The 21,965-nt window shown below is 52.2% G+C and overlaps 2 protein-coding genes, 1 long non-coding RNA gene and 1 other non-coding gene across 4 annotated transcripts in view; 3 read left to right on the forward strand and 1 right to left on the reverse strand.

Annotated features, from left to right (window-relative positions):
* Positions 1–4,439: 4,439 nt before the first annotated feature.
* On the forward strand, positions 4,440–10,733 carry Mpg (N-methylpurine DNA glycosylase). Its single transcript, XM_059270254.1, has 4 exons — positions 4,440–4,680; positions 5,730–5,930; positions 7,948–8,152; positions 10,296–10,733. The coding sequence occupies exons 1-4, from the start codon at positions 4,495–4,497 to the stop codon at positions 10,682–10,684; spliced, it is 981 nt and encodes a 326-aa protein (XP_059126237.1). The 5' UTR covers positions 4,440–4,494; the 3' UTR covers positions 10,685–10,733.
* A 441-nt stretch (positions 10,734–11,174) lies between these two features.
* Positions 11,175–21,965, reverse strand: part of Nprl3 (NPR3 like, GATOR1 complex subunit) — a 37,903-nt gene continuing 27,112 nt past the window's right edge. Inside the window, exons 8-13 of the mRNA XM_059270255.1 lie at positions 20,961–21,117; positions 15,890–15,996; positions 15,392–15,521; positions 13,269–13,458; positions 12,449–12,641; positions 11,175–11,667 (exon numbers count right to left, since the gene is read on the reverse strand). Coding sequence (XP_059126238.1) covers positions 11,502–11,667; positions 12,449–12,641; positions 13,269–13,458; positions 15,392–15,521; positions 15,890–15,996; positions 20,961–21,117 — 943 coding nt within the window. The 3' untranslated portion in view covers positions 11,175–11,501. The remainder of the gene's footprint in view (positions 11,668–12,448; positions 12,642–13,268; positions 13,459–15,391; positions 15,522–15,889; positions 15,997–20,960; positions 21,118–21,965) is intronic.
* On the forward strand, positions 15,629–18,879 carry LOC131916753 (uncharacterized). Its single transcript, XR_009380591.1, has 2 exons — positions 15,629–16,105; positions 18,700–18,879. It is a non-coding gene; the product is annotated as an uncharacterized LOC131916753 (long non-coding RNA).
* LOC131918144 (small nucleolar RNA SNORA55) lies at positions 20,098–20,219 on the forward strand. The gene has a single exon (XR_009380884.1). It is a non-coding gene; the product is annotated as a small nucleolar RNA SNORA55 (small nucleolar RNA).

Raw genomic sequence — 21,965 nt, forward strand, 5'->3', positions numbered from 1 at the left:
TGACTCAGGGCTGAGGAATGCGCGCCGCCCGCCCCGGGCGCCTCCTCCGGGAAGGCCGCCGGCTGCGCTCTGCCAGCCGTCCGGCAGAGACACCTGTGGCTGGGAGTCGGGCTCGCTGGTGACTGCAATGATCAAAGTCAGTCCTGGGCTCGCCTTTCCCTGACTCTTAGGTCGGCTTTCCCCTTGTGCTGCCCCTAACTGCTTGGGAAGGGAGGGAGGGGAGCCCCAGAGCAAGGGAGTGGGAGTGGGAGGCACCTAAAGGCCAGATTGGACGCCCCTTTGGAAGGCAGGCTCTGGTAAATCACTGAGGCTCCGGAAGCTCTCACCTCCCTCATGCACATACTCCTGATCCTTCATAGTAAACAATCATGCATTCAACCCCTCACACGCCTGTTTGCACAGACACGTGCGCACACATGCACTTCAAATCACTTTCATAGGCTCATACTCTTGCCCTAATGTATTTACGCATGTGCACACTAACACTCATACACCGTGTCACAGCAACCCCAGATCAGCAATTACCCCTTCCCCTACTTCTTTCCCAGCAGGTACAAGGGCCACACTGCACCTGCCACCCCTTAAGCCATTTTGCAGAGTGACAGCAGCATTCTGTCCGTCCATTTGTATGTCCACTCTCCTCTTCCCTCTGCCTCAGCCTTCAGCCATCACCTCTGGTGCAGAAACTCATTCCTCTGTAAGCTGGACACAAAATGCTCCTCTACCCTCAGCTGAGGCTGCAGGCTGAGGGAGAAGGAGGCTGTCCTAATGCAGATGTTCTGGGTTCCTGTAGCCCACACATGCCAGGCCAGAGATGGGACCGTCTCCATAGCTAGCTAGCATTCTTGACCCCTGCTAGGAATAAGCAGGGTCTTGATGCCCAGACTGGGCTAGCTTAGATGGTGTCCTTTCTGGAAAATCGGGAACCGGGCACAGTTGGGCATCTGGTATCTATAGGTCCCTCCTCCTGCCATGGATGCTTTAGGGATCCACCTAGAGCTATGTTGAGACCTAGACACCTATTCCCAGCTGTAAGAAGCCCTACAGGAGATTCACAGTAAAGATGCCCCCTACTCCAGGAGTCAGGTTTTGTTTTTGTTTTTGTTTTTGTTTTTGTTTTTTTTCCGAGACAGGGTTTCTCTGTGTAGCTTTGCACCTTTCCTGGAACTCACTTGGTAGCCCAGGTTGGCCTCAAACTCACAGAGATCCGCCTGGCTCTGCCTCCCGAGTGCTGGGATTAAAGGTGTGCGCCACCATCGCCTGGCCATTTATCTTTTTTTTTTTAAACAAAAAGAATTATTCTGTGTTTATTTATGACTCTGCATATGTGGTTGCAGGTGCCTACAGATGCCAGAAGAGGCATCAGATCCCCCTGGAACTGGAGTTACAGACAGTTGTGAACTGCCCAATGTGGGTGCTGGGAACCGAACTCCAGGCCTCCACAAGAGCAGCAAGCACTCTCAACTGCTGAACAGCTCTGGAGTCACCTCAAGGCAGACATTCCGCAGAGAAGCTGCCTGTACACAGGGACAGAAAAAACGGCTTGCCAGGATTCACTGCTCCAGAGGCCTTGCAATCCCCTCGCTCCGAGGGAGCCTGCCACAGCCCTCTTGCAAACCCTGTCATCTCCATCCACATACACAGGTGCTATTCCCAAGAGCATGATCCCTGCAGAGAAATGCCCATCTCAGCACATGGGGTCAGGATTCTCCAGACACAGCCCACCCTGGCCTCCGGAGCAAGGGCATGAGGCCAGTGTGAGCAGAGGAGTGTGGACGTATGTCAGGTCTGAATCCAGTCTCTCCAATCCCAGGACCTCCTGCCTGTCCTATTGACCTGTGCTTTGGGTGGAGGAGCCCAGTACTTGGAATCCCAGTCCCTGGTTTCTCTCGTACTTTCATGGACTAGGCAGAACAGGAAGTCGGCTACAGTTCCCTAACACTCTGGGAGCTGATGAACAGGTATCAGGGTGGACAGGCGTCTACACTACTCCAGGTCTTGTGAGTACTCCAGCCAGCACCTGTGTGGATAGGATCCCTGAGGACTCTCAACAGCTGCCTGAACCTTCAGCTTAGCCTCCAGGCCCTATAGGAAGAGAAGATGGACGGAAGGACCCAGGACCCTGGCTCTTTGGGGAGAAGGCAGCGTGGGCCAAGCTAGCCAAAGGCCTGAAATCCCCAGCTATTTCTGAGGCAACCCCCTCCCCATGGTCCAGGACTTGACAAGGGGGTCCTAGAAGCTCCTGGGCCAACAGCCTAGCAGCCTTGACAGCATATCTCCCCTTGGCCTGCCCAATGGCTGCCCTCTCTGCCCAAGGAACGCTAAAGGCCCCGCCCCGCCCTGCCCCCCATGACAGAGAGCCCCTGAGGTCTGTCAGAACGTCAGCAGCCACTCTGCTGAGAAGCTGCTGGAAGGGTGAGAGTTTCCAATCAAGGAAGAGCCAACTGGCTGCAACCCAGCTCCTGCTTTACCCTTGTTAGAAAGGAGACTGAGCCAGTGGGCCGGGACCCTGGGATGGTGAAACTGAAACCTGGCATCTGTAGCCTACACAGCTAGCAAGGACTGGCAGCCCACACCACCACTGCTAGAAGCAGCTCCAACCTCCCCACAACCTGTGGGGGATCAAAACAGCTCACACCACTGCCGACCCCAGCCTGGACCCCTTTCAAAGAGTCTCCCAGCGGTATCTTTGCCACCAACCGGCCGTAAGATACACTGGAAACAGAAGAGGTCCCAGGCTCCTTCCTCTTGGACATTCTCTTACTCCTGGCAGAACACAGCAGGGAAGCCCAACCCCACACACTTCCAGCCTGCAGTGGGAGCTTCACACCACAAACCAGGAAGTGGGGAGGAGGGGGCAGACATTGCACAATCCCACACTCAGGCCAGAACATCTGGAGAAGAGGATGCTGGCAACCACCCCCACCTCCTCCTGGGGCAGAAGCCAGACTCCCCACCACACAGAGGAGCTTGTCATTCACCCAAAGATGGGGATGGGATAGCTCTCTAGGAGTCTACAGAATGCCCTTATCAGGGGACAAGAACCCAACTAGGGTCTTAGCTCCCCTCCTAGATTGGAAAGGGGCATTATTCCCACCGGAAGGGAGAGTCATTGTTTGGACGGAATGGCTGAAGGGGATAAGGAGGAAGGGGGTGGAAGCCACATCCAGGCCAATCTCATTAGTTCAGATTTACAACATATTGCCCCTACCCCACCCCCGGAAACGGCACAGAGTGCCACAAACAGCTGGATGACTTCCAGCAGGCAGCAGCCAGGCAGAGAGGCTGCCCCTCCCTCCTCAGGAAGTCCTGGTTGAGGCCCATGAGAGGGGATGGCTGAGCCCCAGCCTGAGCCGGCCAGTGGAGAAGCAGTGGGGGATCAGAGTCCTGACGGATAGCCTAGCCTTCCTTGGGCCAAGTGCCTTGCTCACCTAAGGGTCACAAACACATGGCCTGTCCCTCTGTCCTGTCTAGCATCTCCCATCCCATACCCAGTTAGTTGCACTTCCATGCTAGGGTCAAAGAATTCAAAGACAGCTCTGACAAGCCCTCAAGGGTTTTGACAAGGCAGGGGCAAAGTGTGAATGTGTCTGCCAAGAAACTCACCGACCCAGATCCCCCTAGAACGGTAGAAGAGGGTGAAGGGGCTCCGCTGGGTGTAGGGTGCCACGGAGCTGGAGTGGAGCAGCTTGCCCTGTCCCAAGACCTCCCTTCCCTCAAACAATACAGTTATTTCCCCTTCGAGGTTCAACTCTCCTCCACCGGTGCACAACCTCGTTTGAGAGGCTGCCCATAGGGTGGGTATCAGGCCTAAGACGGGCAGAGGTAGTCCTTAGAGGTGCAGGACAACTGTTACCCAATTAGACGGGTATTTCCAGGTCCCTGCAGCCTTGGTCCTGCCCCACAAGCTGGCCAAGCTTAGGTGGTGAGCCTTCTTCGCAGCAATTCCAGGCATGGGGGGGGGGGGGGAGTCTACTGCCAAGGCGGGGTTCCCTTTCCTTCCACTTATCAGCTGTGATGACCCAGGGCAGGGGCCTCCAGATGGGGCAGGCATCCACTTCCGTTCAGTTCGAGCCCTCCCCCCACCCCACCCCATAAGGTTGGAGAAGGAGAGTTCCAGGATCAGAGTTCGGTCTGAGGTTCCAAGACCTCATGTTTGTTCTCCACAGCACCAACAGCACCCGCTGTGACCCAGCCCGTCGCAAAGCAAGGCCTTCCGGCCTGGGACTCTCGAAAATTCAGTCCAGGTTCGGGGGGCGGGATTGACGGCAGTCGAGCCACTGGGGTAGAACCGGACTGGGGAACCGAGGTCCTGCCCGAGTGGTGAAGGTAAAGAAAGATCCTCAACTCGCCTCGCCCCTCCCCTAGGCTCCTCGCTCCGCCTCTTCGCACACTCGCCCCACCCCCGAGCTGTGAGCCTTCTGCGCAGGCGCAGGCTCCTGTCCCCGCCCTCTCCGCGCTTCCGGCGGCCGGGTGCATCCTGTAAGCAGCTAGATGCGCGCCCGCGGCCGGGCCGTTCTGAGTGCGGGCTTGGGCAGAGGAGCTCTAAAACCGGTGTCCGTGACCCTGCCTCCCGACACCGACCAGCCTCTATTTCCTGGACGAGCCCGTCGCCCGGGGAATGCCAGAGCAGGATCCCGAGTGACCGGACGTCGTGAGGCCGGCCAGATGCCAGCGCCGGTGAGAGGGGGCGCAGCGTCGCGGAGTCTGAGCCCACGGCGAGCTGGCACAGTGGGTCGGGCTGCAGAGACGGTCACGTCAGCATCCATTCCCGGCAGCCTGGCAGCCTCGGTCCAACCTGGACGTCAGCACAGCAGATAAAAATAATGGGTCTTACCCGGGCGTGGTGGCGCACGTCTGTATTTCCAGTGCTTGGGAAGTGGATGGAAGCAGGAGGATCAGGAGTTCAAGGCCAGAGTGGTCTACGTGGAACTTTGTTTAAAGAAAAGTAATGGCGCTTTAACCAGCCACGGAGCCGTGGTCATAGCTGAAGCCCAGCTTGGGCTGAGAGCAGGCCTTGGCCCGGGCCCCAGGTTCACTCCCCTTCTGTTGTACCACAATAGCTGAAGGATGTAGTCAGATGTCCCTACTTTGTTTACCCGGCTTTTGGTAAACTAAGGCCTGCTGTGTCTTACTGACTCATAGACTTTTTATCCCAGTTCCTAGTTAGTCTTATATCCAAGCAGTCAGGTCAGTTGGGGGCCAGCAGGATTATACCCTGAGCACTTACAATGGGACCAGGCAGGTGGTCATCCCCATGTGCACCCTTGTGTGTCAGGTCTTCTGGCCAGCATTGAGGGAGCCTCATGAGCTATCTTTTGAACAATGACAAGACAAACTCAGTCTCTTTCTGTGCTAGGCCCTGCCCAGGTTCTGGCCAGGATTAGGAACAAAGAGCCAGGTTCCAGAAACAAGTTTCCTTGAAGATGATATAATGTATGGGAATCAGAAAATGCCCGCCTTTTTGTATCAAACTCAGGCACCCACCTTCTCCCTTTGCCCCCGACTCTAGTTTCTTCTATGTACATCAGCTGTGGGCAAAGAATGCCCACCCAACCCACCCTGGCACTGCCTACAGCCTGTCCTTACCCACACCATGTTCCAAGGCCCCTGAGGCTGTATTAGCTGGAGCATTCTGTTTATGCCTCGAAATGACCCACACATTGGGCACTCCACTTTGCAGATAAACTCAGGCAGGCACGCTTGCTTTTGTATTTTTCCTGTTACAGCTTTCTCGAAAGATTGGGCAAAAAAAGCAGCAATTGGCAGAATCACAGCAGCAGCAGCAGATCCCTAAAGAGAGGCCACCCTCAACCCTGGGCCTCCAGCGGAGCATCTACTTCTCCAGCCCAGAGGACCACCCTACCAGGCTGGGACCAGAGTTTTTTGACCAGCCAGCAGTCACCCTGGCCCGTGCATTTCTGGGACAGGTAATATAAATGCAGGTACAGGTTCCTAGGTGGTCACTACTTGTTCACGTCTCTAATTCGGCCTTCCTTGTGCTCACATAGGTAGCTGCTTTGTTCACATTGGCCCCAGATAGTTTGGCTATTGTCTAGGATCACTGCAAAGAATAAGAATATTGATAGTGGTGTTCCTCGGTGGAGGTAGCAGGGCTACTGGCAACTGACCTGCTTTGACAGTAACAATAGGTATGTTGTTAGCCTTACCCAGCAGGGAAATAGGGACTGTTCTATCTGAAATCCCCTTAGGACAGGTTGTTTACAAGGACTATGGACGGTATAGGCCCCAGCATCTGTGAGGGACCACTTTTGCCTACCTTGTTCCCTTATGGCTGGGGCCAGGGATACCATTAGGCTGCCAGTATCTGAATCACTTGAAAGAGCTGGTCTTCTTGCTGCATGGCTCAGTATAGGCCCAGGATCTGGGCTGTGCCAGGCATGCTTGGAGTGGGAGGTGGGGATTACCCTAGGCCCAGCCTGGTGTGGCCTGCCACCTTCCAAATGCACATCATGAAGCTGGCCAGGTTCACTGAAGCACTCTCTATTCCTAGGTGCCAGAGCTTAGGCCTGACCTAGTTTTAAAGGTTCCCTGGCCCACCTCTTTCCTTTAACAAGCTTCCCTTTAGGGTAGCATGGCCAAGGACAGCCAGTTTCTCTAATAGAAGAACTGATACTAAGAGTTCCATGTTAACAGGAACAGACCCTGACTGACTGGAGAAGAGACTTAATTCTGTTGTCAGGATGTTTTAAGCTCCAAGCATCTGTGTGCCTTCTAAAAGCACCATAGTAATCAACATCTATAATATGACAAAACAACATGGCACAGATTCATCTCAGGTTTAGGTCAAGGGCCCAAGGATGGTCCACCACCACCACCATACATCTGCCTCTATTCAGCATCCTGGGCATGTCAACTGGCTCCCTGTCATGCCTGCTTGAGCCCACATTGGTAGACAAGATGATGTCTGGCAGTGAAAGGAGTATTTTTAGCCTGTGTATTCCTTTGGTCAAGGAAACCCCAGGTGTGGGTCACACGCTCAGTAAAGGTTCACTGCAGTGAGCTGCCAAGACAGCAGGCTACTCAGGACTGAAGATCATGTTGCCTTCCCAGGCCCTCCACCAGGAAAGTCCCAGTGTGCCCCTTGGAGACGTGGGAGCATGTGAGTATAGTTAGTAAAGGAACACTCCCTGACCATTTTCTCTTCCCAAAACATTCATCCCTGTCTTCAGTGTTCTGGGTTCCTGAAAGGATTTCCAGGCTTCCATGGCAAGCACTGGCCCTCTTTTCCTTCTCCCTGCCTGTTACATCAACCCTGAGGCATCATGGGTCTACCCGGACTGAGATGAAGGTGCCCTCTGGCCAAATAACCCCTCAAACCTAAGGATGTGAGGGACATGGCTGGATCCTGAAATCCTTCTATGAGCCCTGGTTAAGACTGCTGGCCATTCTTAGGACCATGGACCAGACTAGGCACTGCATGAGCTGGCCCTGCTGGCCCTGTTTCTCATTAAAGCCTTGGCACTAGTGGGCACAATCTGAGCATGGAGATCGTTTGTGGCTAGCCTAGCTTAATAAGCACACCATGGAATCTGGACTATCTCAGGAAGCTGTGTAGAGACCCCTTGGGGCCACTGAACATTTAAGGCTCTCAAGGGAACTCTGGGAGAGGATGTGGGAAAGCAGAGGACACCGCTGAGGGGACTTTGAGGTCAACCTTCACAGTGAATCCAAGTGAATCTCGAGATGTGGTCAGAACCCTTAGTGAACAACTGTAGTTGGTCAAGAAGGGCTGCTGACCTTAACAGCGGCATTCAAGCTCTGAGCAGACCAAAAGAAGAGGCACAATGGAGGAGCCAGGTAGCTCGGTCTGGCTGGGCCTGGGTTCCTGGTACATCCTGAGCCTAAGAGAGGAGGTCTAAGTGGGGACTGCCCAGGTGGGTGCCCCCCCCATCCCTACTGTCTGAGCAGACTCACTGCCCACAGGTACTTGTCCGACGACTCGCTGATGGAACAGAACTCCGAGGGCGCATTGTGGAGACTGAGGCATACTTGGGGCCAGAAGATGAAGCTGCTCACTCAAGGGGTGGCCGGCAGACTCCCCGCAACCGTGGCATGTTCATGAAACCTGGGACCCTGTATGTGTACCTCATCTATGGCATGTACTTCTGCCTGAATGTCTCCAGTCAAGGTTAGTGGTGCTGGGCTTGGGAAGCAGACAGGCTAGCAGCTGGCCAGTGCCCCTGGAAGACTGAGGTAGACAGGCATTTGAGTGAGGAGGTGCCATTGCCAGGGGCTAAGTGGGGATTTCAGGAGCTTTGGCTGTTCTTGACAGGGCAAGCGTGGCTAAAGCAGCCGAGGCTCCACAGAACAGAGGCTACAGGATAACCTGAATGCAAAGCAGTCGGGTTCTGGGGCCAGAGTTCAGAATGGTGTTTTTGATTCTGGGTTAGATTTGGAGTGGGCCAGGGGGTAGGGAAGTGGAAATCAAGAGACTGGTGGTTTGGTGGGTGAGCTGGGCTCTTACAGGAGCCTTGCCAAAAGTCCTATTATGGGATCTGGCTCAGTTATTCTTACCCAGGAGCATTTCTGCCCCCTTAGGGGACATCGGGCAATGTTTGGTGACACATTTAGTTACCGTAACTGGCTAGCATCTAGCAGGTAAAGGCTTGCTAGAAACCCTGTAATAACCACATAGGACCTTCTGGCCCCAGACAGCACTTATGGAGGGATGTTGGTGCAGTGCTCCTGGGAGAAACCGGCTCTCCTCTGGGGTCCAGCTCTGTCATGACAAGCGTGTAGCCTTGGGTTCTCAGTGCTCTGAGCCTGAAGAACAGTACCATCCTGCCAAAGCCACCACTGGCTAGGAACATGGTTGGCATATTTCAACATCTATGTGCTGAGCAACCCCCTGCTTGCCCAAAGTCACCAAAGGTTCTTGGTTTGTTGGACAAGTACTTGTGATGCAGGGAGTTGTGGTTGTCCATAGCAGAAGGTTGAAGGTGTCCAGTGCAGGGGCCATGGGAGCTGGAGGTAACTGGCTCTGTGCTTACCGCAAAGCTGATACTGAGTGACACTATGGCAGACTAGACATCAAAACATCACAAGAGGAGGCTGGAGAGGCAGTTCAGTGGTTAAGAGCAGTGGCTGCTTTTGCAGAGGACCTGGGTTCTCTTCCCAGCCCCCCCCCCCCCCATGGCAGTTCACAACCATGTCTGTAACTCCAGTTCCAAGCGACCCAGTGCCCTCTTCTGGCTTCTGTCAGCACCAGGCTGCTGCTTCCTCCTCCTCCTCCTCCTCCTCCTCCTCCTCCTCCTCCTCCTCCTCTTCTAATTAAAGAGAGAGAGAGATGACAAAGCCTTCTTAGACAGAACTACCTCCGCTAGTGTGGCTGAACTAAGGAAACAGAGATGGTTGGTGCTGCAGTCTCTGAGGGAGAAAACTCTCGGGTTCTTAGGGCATGGGGAACAAGGCAGAGGCAAGGATGAACATGTAACCAAACCCCCCAAGAACATCCAGGTTGGGGGCAAATTTCCACAAGGGCGCACATGGTCCTGGTGAGGGTCATCCATGTTGAGTAGTGGCGAAAGACCTGGGTATCACTGACACTCAAGTGTGAACGCTGAAGGTTTGGGAAGAGGATGAGGGTTGCGGGGCCAAGCAGAGCAGAGGTCAGAGTGCTAAGTTAAAGCAGAGGTGTAGCAGAGTTAGGCAAGGACCTGGAGATCAAAAGTGTTTGCATGAAGATGAGAGGGAGCCAGGATGGTAGGGGATGATAAGGTGGTCCTGGGAGCTGAGAGTAGGGATCATGTGTCCTGCTTCTCCCTGAAATGGCAGAGGAAGTCACAGATGATGAGCTAAGTACAGCATGGGAGGGAGGAATTCAAGAGACTGGACCTTTCAGGCTCCCTTGACCTGTGTCATATGTGGATTAGGTCTGAGACTTACCATTTGCTAGTAGAGTGGCATCCCTTCTACCCCAGAGGTGCTGGCTCTCTGGGGCTTCCTATGCCCTCCTCATAGCCACTACCAGTCAAGACTAGGGGAAGCTACAGAGAGAGGATGCCAAAGACTCAGCCTCACTAGTTGATCATAGTTCTGGCTTTGGAGAGCAATGGTGGAGTCTCACTGTCAGGCTTGTCTGGTAGAGGCTTCCCAGGGTACTCAGGGAAGGCATAGCAACCAACCTAGTTGACGCTACAGGGAAGGGGATGCCAAGGGTCTGGATATAGTGGATACCAGTTCACATGTGCAGGAAGACAGCAGCACCCTTGTAACACTGGATATGGCAGGAGGTCTGAAGTTTACTTCCAGGCTGTCTGTCTGTCCCACAGGGGCTGGGGCTTGTGTCCTGTTGAGAGCACTAGAGCCCCTGGAGGGCCTGGAGACCATGCGGCAGTTTCGCAACACCCGCCGGAAAAGCCCTGTCAGCCGTACCCTCAAGGACCGTGAGCTCTGTAGTGGTCCCTCCAAGCTGTGCCAGGCCCTGGCCATTGACAAGAGCTTTGACCAGCGAGACCTGGGCCAAGATGAGGCTGTGTGGCTGGAACATGGCCCTCTAGAGTCCAGGAGCCCAGCTGTGGTGGCAGCAGCTCGCATAGGCATTGGTCATGCAGGGGAGTGGACCCAGAAGCCCCTGCGCTTCTATGTCCAGGGCAGCCCATGGGTCAGTGTGGTAGATAGAGTGGCTGAACAGATGTATCAGCCTCAGCAAACAGCCTGACAGGCTTTTTATTGTTTAAAAGTAGAATAAATATCTTGTTTGTGGGGAACTGTCCAAGTCTCAGCCAGAATTTGTGTGCATGAAGTTAATTCTTCATCCAGGTCAGAAAACCTGGGTACCCAGTATGTCTGGCACCGGAGAGGGGGATCATCAGTGTATGGGTACACACACCTAGGATACTCCACAGTAGCTGCATAAGGGTTGAGAAAAGGATCAGAAAGACACAACTTGTGTGTGTGAAGGTCTGGACTTGAGAGACGCATCTAGAAAACCTTCTCCAGCTCAGCAATGTTAAGATGCTGTAAGGATTGAACATTAAGATTGAACAGTAAGACTGCTGGGGCTAGAGAGATGGCAATGGTTAAAAGTGCTTCCTGCTCTTCTAGAGTTCTGTTCCCAGCACCACACCCAGCAGCTCACAACCTCTGTAACTCTAGCTCCAGCGTATGCTTTTTTCTGACCTCTGAGGGAACCCACACTCACAAAGCTATAAATGAAAATAAATATACATGTATTTCTTAAAGTAACATTGGTAACACATGTCTGTAATCCTAGCACACAGGAACAGAGGCAGGAATATCAGGAGTTCAAAGTCACCCTTGACTACATAGCAAGTATGAGGTCTGGGCTACATAAGTCTTTGTCTCAAAACTAAAAAGTCCAGCAGTGGATGCCCCATAGCTTCTTCTGACCAGACGGACAGCTGGGACAAGAACCAGTTCTGCCAGGCTGGGGCTGCCCATCCTCCTAAGGCCAGCCAGGAGTTCTGGGTCAGGGGTAGACTAGTTCCCATTCACACTGGGCACGCTGCCTGGGCTCATGTGAGCAGGGCCTGGAAGACAGCAATGACGGGGTCCTCATGGGTGGTCACCACCAGCACACTGCGGAACTTGTCAAAGAGCGTGAGCAGCTGGGAACGCCGTGTGTTCTCGTTGTACATGATCTCCTCCAGATGGTGACGGCCACGGAAGTAGTGAAGGAGCCTGGAGGACAGAGAGTGGCATGAGCCTAGCAGAAGACCAGTGCTACTAAGGACTCCAATAGCCATTGGTAGGTAGACCTGTAAGCTGCCTGCAAGCTTGTAAAGAGCTGTGGGACGGGGCCCAAGCATCCTGGACTGATGTCCACCAATCCCCCAGTGACCGGTGGTGGGCCTGAAGTGAGTCCACAAAGCAGCCCAGCTGTGCAAACCCAGAGCAGCCCAAGCATGCACCCTGATGGAGAGAGGAATGCTAACGGCTTCCTTCTGTTCTCCCATGGCATTGGGTTCAGTCTGCTCCAGGAGCTTTCTGCTGTTGGGTCCAGCACAGAGAAGGCCAGGGAACAGGGAAGGCCTGATCAGCACTTGGAAAAGTTGCAAATGGTCCTCCAACAGTCTGCAGTGTGATTCTTCAAACACTGACCACCGACAACCTGACCTCTCCCATTACACCATGCCCTTACAACACCTAAGTCAGGATGGATATGACAGACATCAAGCTGCTATCACACAGGGTCCTAAGTTCCCCCAGGGCCAAGAATTTATTCCTGCCAAGCCCCAAGTGGGTCAGAACCTGAGGGTAGCTGCCTCTCGAGGAGTGACAAGGAACATCCAGAAGTACTGAGTAAGCTGCCCACTAAACCCAGGGGCTTGGCCAGAGCCTGTATCCTCACCCCTGGACAATAGCTCCTGCCCTTCAATTCCAGGTGGAGACCCACCGCGAACTGTGGTAGTAGGCAGCTGTGCACAGTTATCCACGTCCCACTCAGTCGCCTGCTCCCTACCTGGCAAACATGCGGAGGTCCTCAGGGTTTTGGGCTGCAGGCACACTGAGGATGGCAGCCCGCTCATGCTCTGAGAGACTGGCCAGCAGGTTCTCTGTCATCCTCTTGTTCAGTGGTGAGTCCCCACTGGGGAGCAGCTCTGCACTGGAGTTGTCCATACTGGGGCTGGTAAGGGTCATGTCATCACTGCTGGCTGTGGGTTAGAACCGCCAAGTGATGCCAAGTGTGCCAAGATGGGGAGCATCAAAGGCACTGACAGCATCCAGATCCTGACGTCACTGCCACACTCCACTCCGGTACCCAACTGTACCATATGCTTTCATGCAAGAACTCACTGCCATCCCACCTCCTCAGTGTGTATGCCTCTTGTATGGCTAACCTGGAACACAAGGAGCTGTCCCTACAGGAAGAGCTTCAAGGGCCCAGAATGGAAGAATGATGCATGCCCACTAAGGCAGGCCTGGGTGTCTTGTTCCACACCTTAGCCAACATGGGGGATGAAGCACTAGTTAAGAGTTCACATGGACGCCAACAGCAGACAGCTGTGGTCCCTATGATGACAGTATGAGGCCCTGCTCTGAGCACAGGCTGGAGTGGGGGAGTCCAGCTGTGTTGCAGTAGGCAAAGGCTGTTCCTGACTACAGCTAAACGCTCAGAGGAGGAGCTTCCCGCTCAGACCAATGGCAGTACAGGAGAGGCAGGTGAGTGTACAGACATGTAAAGACACTTCTTACTCCAACAGTGCCCAGGCTTCCTGGATGCCATCCCAAAGTCTCCCAGCCCCCCATTACCAGACAGATGTCCTGGATGGGGATCCTACTTGGGGAGCCGAAGCTTAGGGCGTTGGGCGTGCTGAGGCTGCGGCCACCAACTCGGGCCGTAAAGGGGACATCATCCTCTCGCAGTCGGGGCTCCTCTTCACCGGGTGAGGCCATCAGGCAAACATAGGTGTGCAGCTGGATGAGGAGCCGGCGCTGCAGCATCCACACCACCATCTGAATGAGCTGGGTCTGTGGGTGAGCAGAGCGAGACAGTGGGGACTGCTTCCCTGACTCCACTCTTTTTTTCCGCCCCCAGAGCTGAGGACCGAACCCAGGGCCTTGCGCTTGCTAGGCAAGTGCTCTACCACTGAGCTAAATCCCCAACCCCAACTCCAGTCTTGATTCTGTTCCTGGAGAATGAGAACTGTGGCCTTTAGCAGCCCCAGTACCTACACAGGAAGGCCTCCTGTTGGAAGAAGGTCAGCAATGGGGCCGGAAGAATTCCCAGAGCGCACTTGCAGGAACTCTCATCACACACCAGCTCCCTCCCTTTTCTGAGCTGACCTTACCTACAGCAGGGTCTGTTCTTGCCTCCCTCCCTCCAGCCCACTGAGTCCTGCTCCCATTAACAGTCCACAGCTAGGCAGGCCCCACACACTGTTCAGAGAAGCAACTGCCCTGGGGGTCCTTGGCTCTAGCTGAAAGTCTGCTCCGAGAGCAGAGGTGATTCCAGGATATGAGAAAGGGACCTACTGCTCCAGTGTGGAGCCAACAGCTCTTCCTTGGTAAGGCACAATCAGGCCTTAGGAGCACTGGCCAGGCAGTAGCCAGCACCAATGGAAAAGTACCTCTCAGGCACAGACACCAAGCAGTAAGGTGTGTGCAGACAGAACAGTGCTCTGGTCTTTGGGAGGCCCAGAAGAGCTGCTGCTCAGGTCACTCATGGAAGGGGCTGAGTTACTGGGGAGGAAGACATGCATACCAATCATGGTCAAAACCAAATAAAATTCGATAGGAATTCAAGCTATTGAAACACAAAATATAAAAAGTAAAACACAAAAGCTTCATAAGCACTAGACAGTATGTCCCTGGGATGTGGCAAACCAAACAGCTCCATCCCAGCCCCCTGACAAGGCCTGAAGCAGCTGCTCAGACATGGCCTGGAAGATCAGCCGTTATCCAGACAACTGGGAAGTTTCTGCTGGGGTGGGAGCACTGCCAGACCCTCCCCCAAGAACTGCCTGGGGGAGAGGAGGGAGGGTACAGATGCAAAGTGGATCTTTCATCCTCCTGGCTCAGTTCCTGGAAACCAAGGGCTCCGTGAAAGGCAGCTTTAAACTTTGGCACACTCGGCATGTAAATGAGCTAAAAACCCAGGATCTTATTCCCATTCACAATTTGAGAAGGGGAAGTATTTGACTTTAAAGACTGATTTTGCCCAGTGTATCTGACACCTATTAAAACAAATACTTTGCTTTGAAGATAAAGCATGGAGATCACCCAGCTTGTCTCAGACACCTGTCCTCTTTCCCCAGATCCTCTCCTAGAGCTCAAAGCACTTAATAGAGAGCGGGGGCAAAGCCTCTGTGCTCCAAGTCACCATCTCACCATCTCTTGAGTGTGGGGCTGTGAAAAGTGACTGACTCCTGCAGCCCACTGCACCTTTAGAAGCACCCCCACCACAACCAGCCTCCAACTGCCAGCCTCTCCCCTGACCCAGGCCCACCAGGCAAGACAGTCCTAGCCTGATGTACAGTAGGTCTTAGGAAAAGGACTCTAGGCCCAGAGACCCTAGGGTTCTACACAAAGATCCCATGGTTCTTAAGCCCCCAGAGGAAGGGGTGTAGGAACTAAGCTGTCTTGGAAAGCAGGGCCCAGGCTTAGTGAAAACAAAGCTGTCTGCAGCCTCCGTTATGAGAAGCCCCTCTTCCAGGAGGCAGCACAAGGGGATCCTGTCAGCCCAAGAAAAGCCAATGAATGCCCTTCTGGCAAACCTAACCCAGTCCTAGACCCGAGGATACCCATGGTGGGCTCCATGGACCATAGGAAGCCTGCAGTACTCACCAGCAAGTCCCCCCAAACTAAGGCAAAAAGGTCCACAATGCCTTTGAGTCAGGGGCCACCAGACAGGGAGTTAGACCCAGTCTACCTTATCAGCCACATGGGGGCTCTAATGACTCACCTCCTGTGCCGGGGGAGCCAGAGGGCTCCTGAACTCTGACAGAGAAACAGGCAAGGAAAACTTGGCCAGGATGGATGGCAGGTCATGGGACGGGAACTGGCGGGAGAACTGCTCGGCCAGTGGGGAGTACCTAGAGCAGACAACGGTGGTCACAATGCAGTCTCCCATGCTCACAGCAACCGTCTGGGTGAGCATAATGACAACAGAATCAAGTATGGTGACCCAGCAGGCCTTTAGATGGACAAAGTTGCAGGCACTGTCCCTCAAGACATGGCAGGAGCCACAGAACCCCTCTCTGTTCTGAGCCAGGAAGAGATAGCCTTAACATGGGCAGCACCACATCAACTGGGATCTACACCTGAGTGAGCATGCACATCAGGATACAGTTAGAGCTGGCCTCAGGGTCTCTGGTGCCTGGCTACTGGAGGTGCCACTAAAGGGTCCTGCTGGGCTCTTTCTGGCTTTAGACTCTAGATTTTAGCAGCCAATGGTACTCACAGACACACACTGGCATTGGGAGACAGGACATAGACGTTGTTCTCACACAATGGGTAGATGATGACGGCCTTGCCCCAGTATACCAGGTGAGCTGCGAGCTGGAAGACCTGCAGACCAAGGGGAGATGGAGGGACTGAACTTGGAGGCCATGGCCTTCCTGCCTACACTCTGGAACACCTCCAATCTAAAGCAGCACTGTACCACCCCAGCCCCTGGGTCAGTGAGTACCACCAGCACTGTGTTGTGGAATAATCTTTTTTTTTTTTAATTTATTTATTTATTTATCATGTATACAGTGTTCTGTCTGCATGTATGCCTGCTCGCCAGAAGAGGGCACTAGATCTCATTATAGATGGTTGTGAGCCACCATGTGGTTGCTGGGAAATTGAACTCAGGACCTCTGGAAGAGCAGCCAGTGCTCTTTTAACCTCTGAGCCATCTCTCCAGCCCGTGGAATAATCTTTTTGTACACTGTGAATATGTGTCACTCTGATTGGTTTAATAAAAAGTTGAATGACCAATAGCTAGGCAGGATTTTCAGGGCAGAGAGGATGCTAGGAAGAAGAAGGGAGTCGCCAGACAGACAGAGAGGGAGCAAGACATACAGGACAACAGGTAAATGCCATGAAGTCATGTGGCAACACATAGATGAATAGAAATGGGTTGATTTAAGTTATAAGAGCTGTTGGGACAAGCCTAAGCTATAGGCTGAGCTTTTATAATTAATAAGAAGTCTCCATGTAGTTATTTGGAAACTGGCAAGTGGGACAGAGAAAGACTACTACAGCACTGTTTCTGTGTTCAGAGTTCCCTGTGCTGCTTGGTACCACTGTTTTGCTAGACAGTAAGCACATGAACACAAGGACACTGACGTGCTGGGGAGCCTGATCAGCCTACCTGGGCTGGATGTTTCCAGCAGAAGCATAGTGTTCCCATGGCAACCAGAACTCCAGCACCATTCTCCAAAGTAATGAAATATGGAGTCTCTCATTGTATCCACTCCTGCATACTGAAAGCCCCAACTCATCCCTATGTATCTTGCTTTCCCCAAAGACCATCCTGCTCTCCTAGGCTCTCATATACCAGGAAATACACAAAGATACCAGAAATCATTTCTAAGGGTGGCCTTCATACACACTAACTTCATGGAGACAGCCAGACCTGAAAATACAGCACCACAGCCCTTCATGAGAAGGTGTGTGAAATCCCAAGCAATGACGTTCTACATAGATCACAAAGACCCCCCCTCCATCCTTTCAGCAGATGGGCCCAGGGTGGTGAGTTCTCCTGCCTGGACACAGTATCTTATATTACCAAGGGCAGGTATCTGCCAACAACCAGCTCAAACATGGAGCAAACGGCCATCTCACTGTTGCCCCTCTTTGCTCTTGTCCCAAATGCCACTGGCATGAGCTGTCGGGCAGACATGCCCACTTTCTCTATTTCTGCTGACACTTGATTTCCATCTCCCCTCTACCCCTAAAACGTTCCCACTAGGCAGCCAGAACACCACTTTGGGGACTAAAAGTCCAAAATCAGAATGACAGGGCTGGAATCAAGGTGCCAGCAAACCTGTGCTCCCTTGGGGGTTCAAACAAAGCATCTGTCCTTGTCCATTCCAGCTGCTGGCATTCCTTGGCTTGCAGTCTCATCAAGCCAAACTCCACTCTTACATCACTTTCTTCTCTTCTGCAATCAACTCTCCTTCAACTCCCTTCTTCAAAATAGTGTGTGTGTGTGTGTGTGTGTGTGTTCATGATAATGTACCCTCAGAAGCCAGAAGAGACTGTAAGATCCCCTGGAGCTGGAGTTACAGGAGACTGTAAACTGCTCAGCACGAGTTCTAAGAACCAAACTCAGGTCCTCTACAAGAGCAGTGAAGTACTCTTAAACCTCTAAGTCAGTGGTTCCCAACCTTCCTAAGGCTGCGACCCTTTAATACAGTTCCTCAGGTTGTGGTGACCCCTCACCATAAAATTATTTTGTTACTTCATAACTGTAATTTTGCTACTGTTATGAATCATAATGTAAACATCTGATATGCAGGACATCAGAAACTCAGTAGTAGAGTGCTCGCCTAATCAGTCATGAGGACCTGGGTTCCATCTCTAGTACTGCCAAAAAAATATGTGTACATACATTAAAAACCTGAAAAAAGCAGGAGGATCTCAGTGAGTTTGAGGCCGGCCTGATCTACAAAGTGAGTTCCAGGACAGCTAGACTGTTAAAAAAAAAAAAAAAAAAAAAAAAAAACTGAAAAGAATTGAGTATGGTGACACACCCAAGAGGTCAGGAGGCCAAGGCAGGAAAATTACAAGCTTGAAAACAGCCAAGGCAGGCCAAGTGGTGGTGGCGCACGCCTTTAATCCCAGCACTTGGGAGGCAGAGGCAAGCGGATCTCTGAGTTCAAGGCCATCCTGGTTCTAATGAGTGAGCACCAGGACAACCAGGGCTGTGCAGAGAAACCTTGTCTCTAAAAACTAAAAGAAAAAAGAAAGGAAGAAACAAAACAGCCAAGGCCACACAGAATTCAGCCTATCTCAAAACAACAGAAGTCTGAGGGGCCTTTAATGCAGTACTCAAGAGACAGGGGCAGGCAGATCTCTAAGTTCTAGGCCAGTCAGGAAGACATAACAAGACGCTGATTCAAACCAACAACTGAAATGCTGACAGGATCTTCAGGGTTTATCTCTGGAATAGAGGATTGTGGGGACTTTCTGATCTGTAATTTATGTTATGTAGAACTTTCATGAGAAACTGTTAATAATTTTTCATTTATTTGTATTAATTATGTGTACATGTGTGTTCAGGTTGTGTACAGGTGCCCTCAGAGACCAAAGGCATCAGATGGAGTTCCCAGAAGCTGCCTGATCTGGGTGCAGGGCATCCAGCTCAGGTGCTCTGCAATAACGACAGAATGAACCACCTCTCCAGCACTATTTATTAGTGATTCATCAAGACAAAACTCCCAGAATTTTATGCTCTCTGGATTGATATGGTATGAGTGATTTTCTAATTGTTTTATCTTGCTTTTTGAAGACAAGGTCTCCCTTCATAGCCCAGGCTATCCTTGAACTCAGATCCTTCCACCTCAGCCTCCTGAGGGCTGGAATTACACAAGTGTGCCCCAAGGCCCATCAGAGTGATCTTATATTATGTGTGACATTCACACCCAAGGCACATGTTCCCCGCAAAGGTCCACTGTACCCCACAGGGACATCTACAGGAAACAGCAGTCCCAGAGAATGGTGAGGTGAACCACCAGGGCTAGAACTCCCAGGGTCTCACACAAGCACACCAGCAGTAAATTCCTATTTATATCAGGTTCAGCAGGGTGTTGGTACAGAAGGAAACAACACCCTCTTCCCTGATCCCAGACAAGGCCAAGGCAAGGAAATGGAGGAGACATCAAAGGTTTATCAAAGAGGACTGTAACAGTGAGGGTCAGGCGCAGTCTTAGCACAGACTCCATCAAACAGCCTCTTAGTAAGTCTTTTCAAACTTGCAGTAGGAAATGAAAATACACTATCATCCATGTAGGCCAAACTCTTTACAACAGCAGCATTGCCCCTCTGTGTGGATATCTGGGACAATGAATATATTTGAAGTTCTGTGTCTTAGATGTTACAGAGGGAAGCAGAATGTGGTCCTTGCTGGGTCTCGTCCAGCTTAGGAGGCCAAGTTGAAATACAAAGGCAGGAATGCTAAGTGCTCTCACAGAGCCCAGGGAGAGCCAGATAGAGAGAAGGAACAAACTTATTCTGAGAATAGAAAGGATTTTTTTTGGGGGGGAAAAAAAGCCCAATAGGTCCACAAAGCAAAAACTACCAGCAATGCCAACTCACTTCTCTTGTCCACATGAGCCATAGCAAGAGAGATCAGAGAGGGCCTGCCTCAGAGCTGTGGTCACTTCATCCCACTGAGAAGTCTAGCCCTTGAGCAAACCGAGGTGCCTGGGGTGGGCTTTTGCTACCCCCTGGCGGCCAAAGGGTGCACACAACTACCAGATCAGGATACTGGCATTCATTCACTTGGTCCTGTCCTTACACTTGTCACCTGGATGGGACCTCCCGCCCTGGCATAGGTGACCTGGGGAGCACTCCAAGCCCCTGCACACCAGCTTCTTCTGTGCTTTTCCTCCACCACACTTCAACCAGAAACACAGACAAGGCCGAGGGGCCCTCCCTCTGAGCCCAGAGTGGAATCTAGCACTTGATCTTTTCCATTTCTGCTGGTCTGAGACAGACAGTGCTACCTCACGAGTAGAGGACAACCTGATCAGCTGTTTCTCACTTGCCTTGGGGCCTGTCTCTACAGCTCTGCCACACCTCCTCACTGAGAATGGGGGTATTTTGATGACTCTGGGGCTGGGTTGGGAACAAAAAAAAATGGGAGTGGGGCAGTGAAACAAAAGGGATACACGTGGACCAGTAACTCACTTAGATACTGGTCCTGCAGACATCAGAGATTGAATTAAACAGATTCTGTCTTATAGGGAAGGCTTTCTCTGAACATTTGATTGGACTTAACTGATCTCTAGAATAAGGCTGAATCTCTGCATGTCTCATCTTTAAAGAGGTATTTTATTAAGAAAAGAGAAAGAATAAAAGGTGGGGAAATGTGCAAAGGACAGAAGCACACACAGTAGGGCAAGTTAGCAGCTCAGGTCCGAGCTCTCACTTCCCACACGCTTGCTTATGTGTCACCGTGACTGGCCTGAGCTGTGGGTCTGCTGTATGCTACTACGTCCCCGGCCTGTCCTCCAGGCCTTTGCTGGGAACACTTCTCTCCTTTCTCTTGTGGCTCATCGAGAAGGAAGTCATTCCAGTGCTCACAAAGACAGCTCTAAATCAGGTGTGACTCAGAGGCCAGAACCCCAAGCCTCCCTCCCACCTAGACCACTCTGGTCTGTGGCCGGTCATGGACTGTCTTCTCACGTGCTAGACAAGGACCCTGGAGAGTCAGCATGGCAGGCAGTCTGCTCTTCTCAGAACTTAGCACTTCCCCCACAGGCTGCCCCTAAATGTACCCAAAGGCCTCTTCTTCCCACTCTTCCACATCCCCAGCCTACCTGCAACAAGGCCAGATCAGCATCCTGGGCTAGCTGCTGCAGGTTCTTCACAGCAGATGTGGTCTTGATGACCCGCACGAGAGCCGGAGAGCAGTCAATGGGAAGCTCACTCAGCAGAGACTTCTCATCACTGAGTAGTAGCAAGGCATGGTACGGGCTGAAGGACAGAGGCACATGTCAGCAGAACATGAAGGGCCACAGGCCCTGTACCAGGTAAGTGCTTGGAACATAGGCACTGAACTGTGGGCAGGAGAGGTTTAGGGAGAAATCAGAGAAAGCAGTCACGTGTCCAGGGGCCTTAATAAAATCTGCAAGGATTACTACTGCCCTAGAGGGGCAGGGTGCAGAAATTAGAACAAAACTAGGGAGAGTCTGAATACCTGACTTCCCATCCCCCTTCTGGGATTTCCCAGTACCTCCTCTGTGTGTGTTTGTGTGTGTGTGTGTGTGTGTGTGTGTGTGTGTTTATGTATGTGGGGGGAGGCAGTGCATAAGCATGTGAGTATGGAGACCAGAGGTCAGCATCAGATGTCTTTATCACTCTCCACCATTTTTTTTTTACACTTACTTATGTTGTATGTGTGTGAGGCACACACACACAGTTCTCCTCTTCTACCATGTGGGTTCTATGGTTTGAACTCAGCTCACATCGAGCCTGGAATCAAGTGCCTTTACCTACTGAGCCAACTCATCAATCTTCAACATTATTTTACTTGTTTGTTTATTTTTAGACAGGGTCTCTCTGTATAGCCCTGGCTGTCCTGCAACTCACTATATAGACCAGGCTGACCTCAAACTAGAGATCCTCCTGCCTCTGCCTCTCAAGTGCTGGGTTTAAGGGCCTGCACTACTATGCTCAGCTCTCCACCTTATTTTCTGAAATAGGACATCTCATTGAACTTGAAGCTTACCAATTTGGCTAGACTGGCTGGCCACCAAGCCCTTGAGATCTGCCTGTCTCTGCTACCTTAAACACAAGTACATACACATGCACACACACATATA

This window comes from Peromyscus eremicus, chromosome 8a (assembly GCF_949786415.1).
Source record: "Peromyscus eremicus chromosome 8a, PerEre_H2_v1, whole genome shotgun sequence".
Classification (NCBI taxonomy): domain Eukaryota; kingdom Metazoa; phylum Chordata; class Mammalia; order Rodentia; family Cricetidae; genus Peromyscus; species Peromyscus eremicus.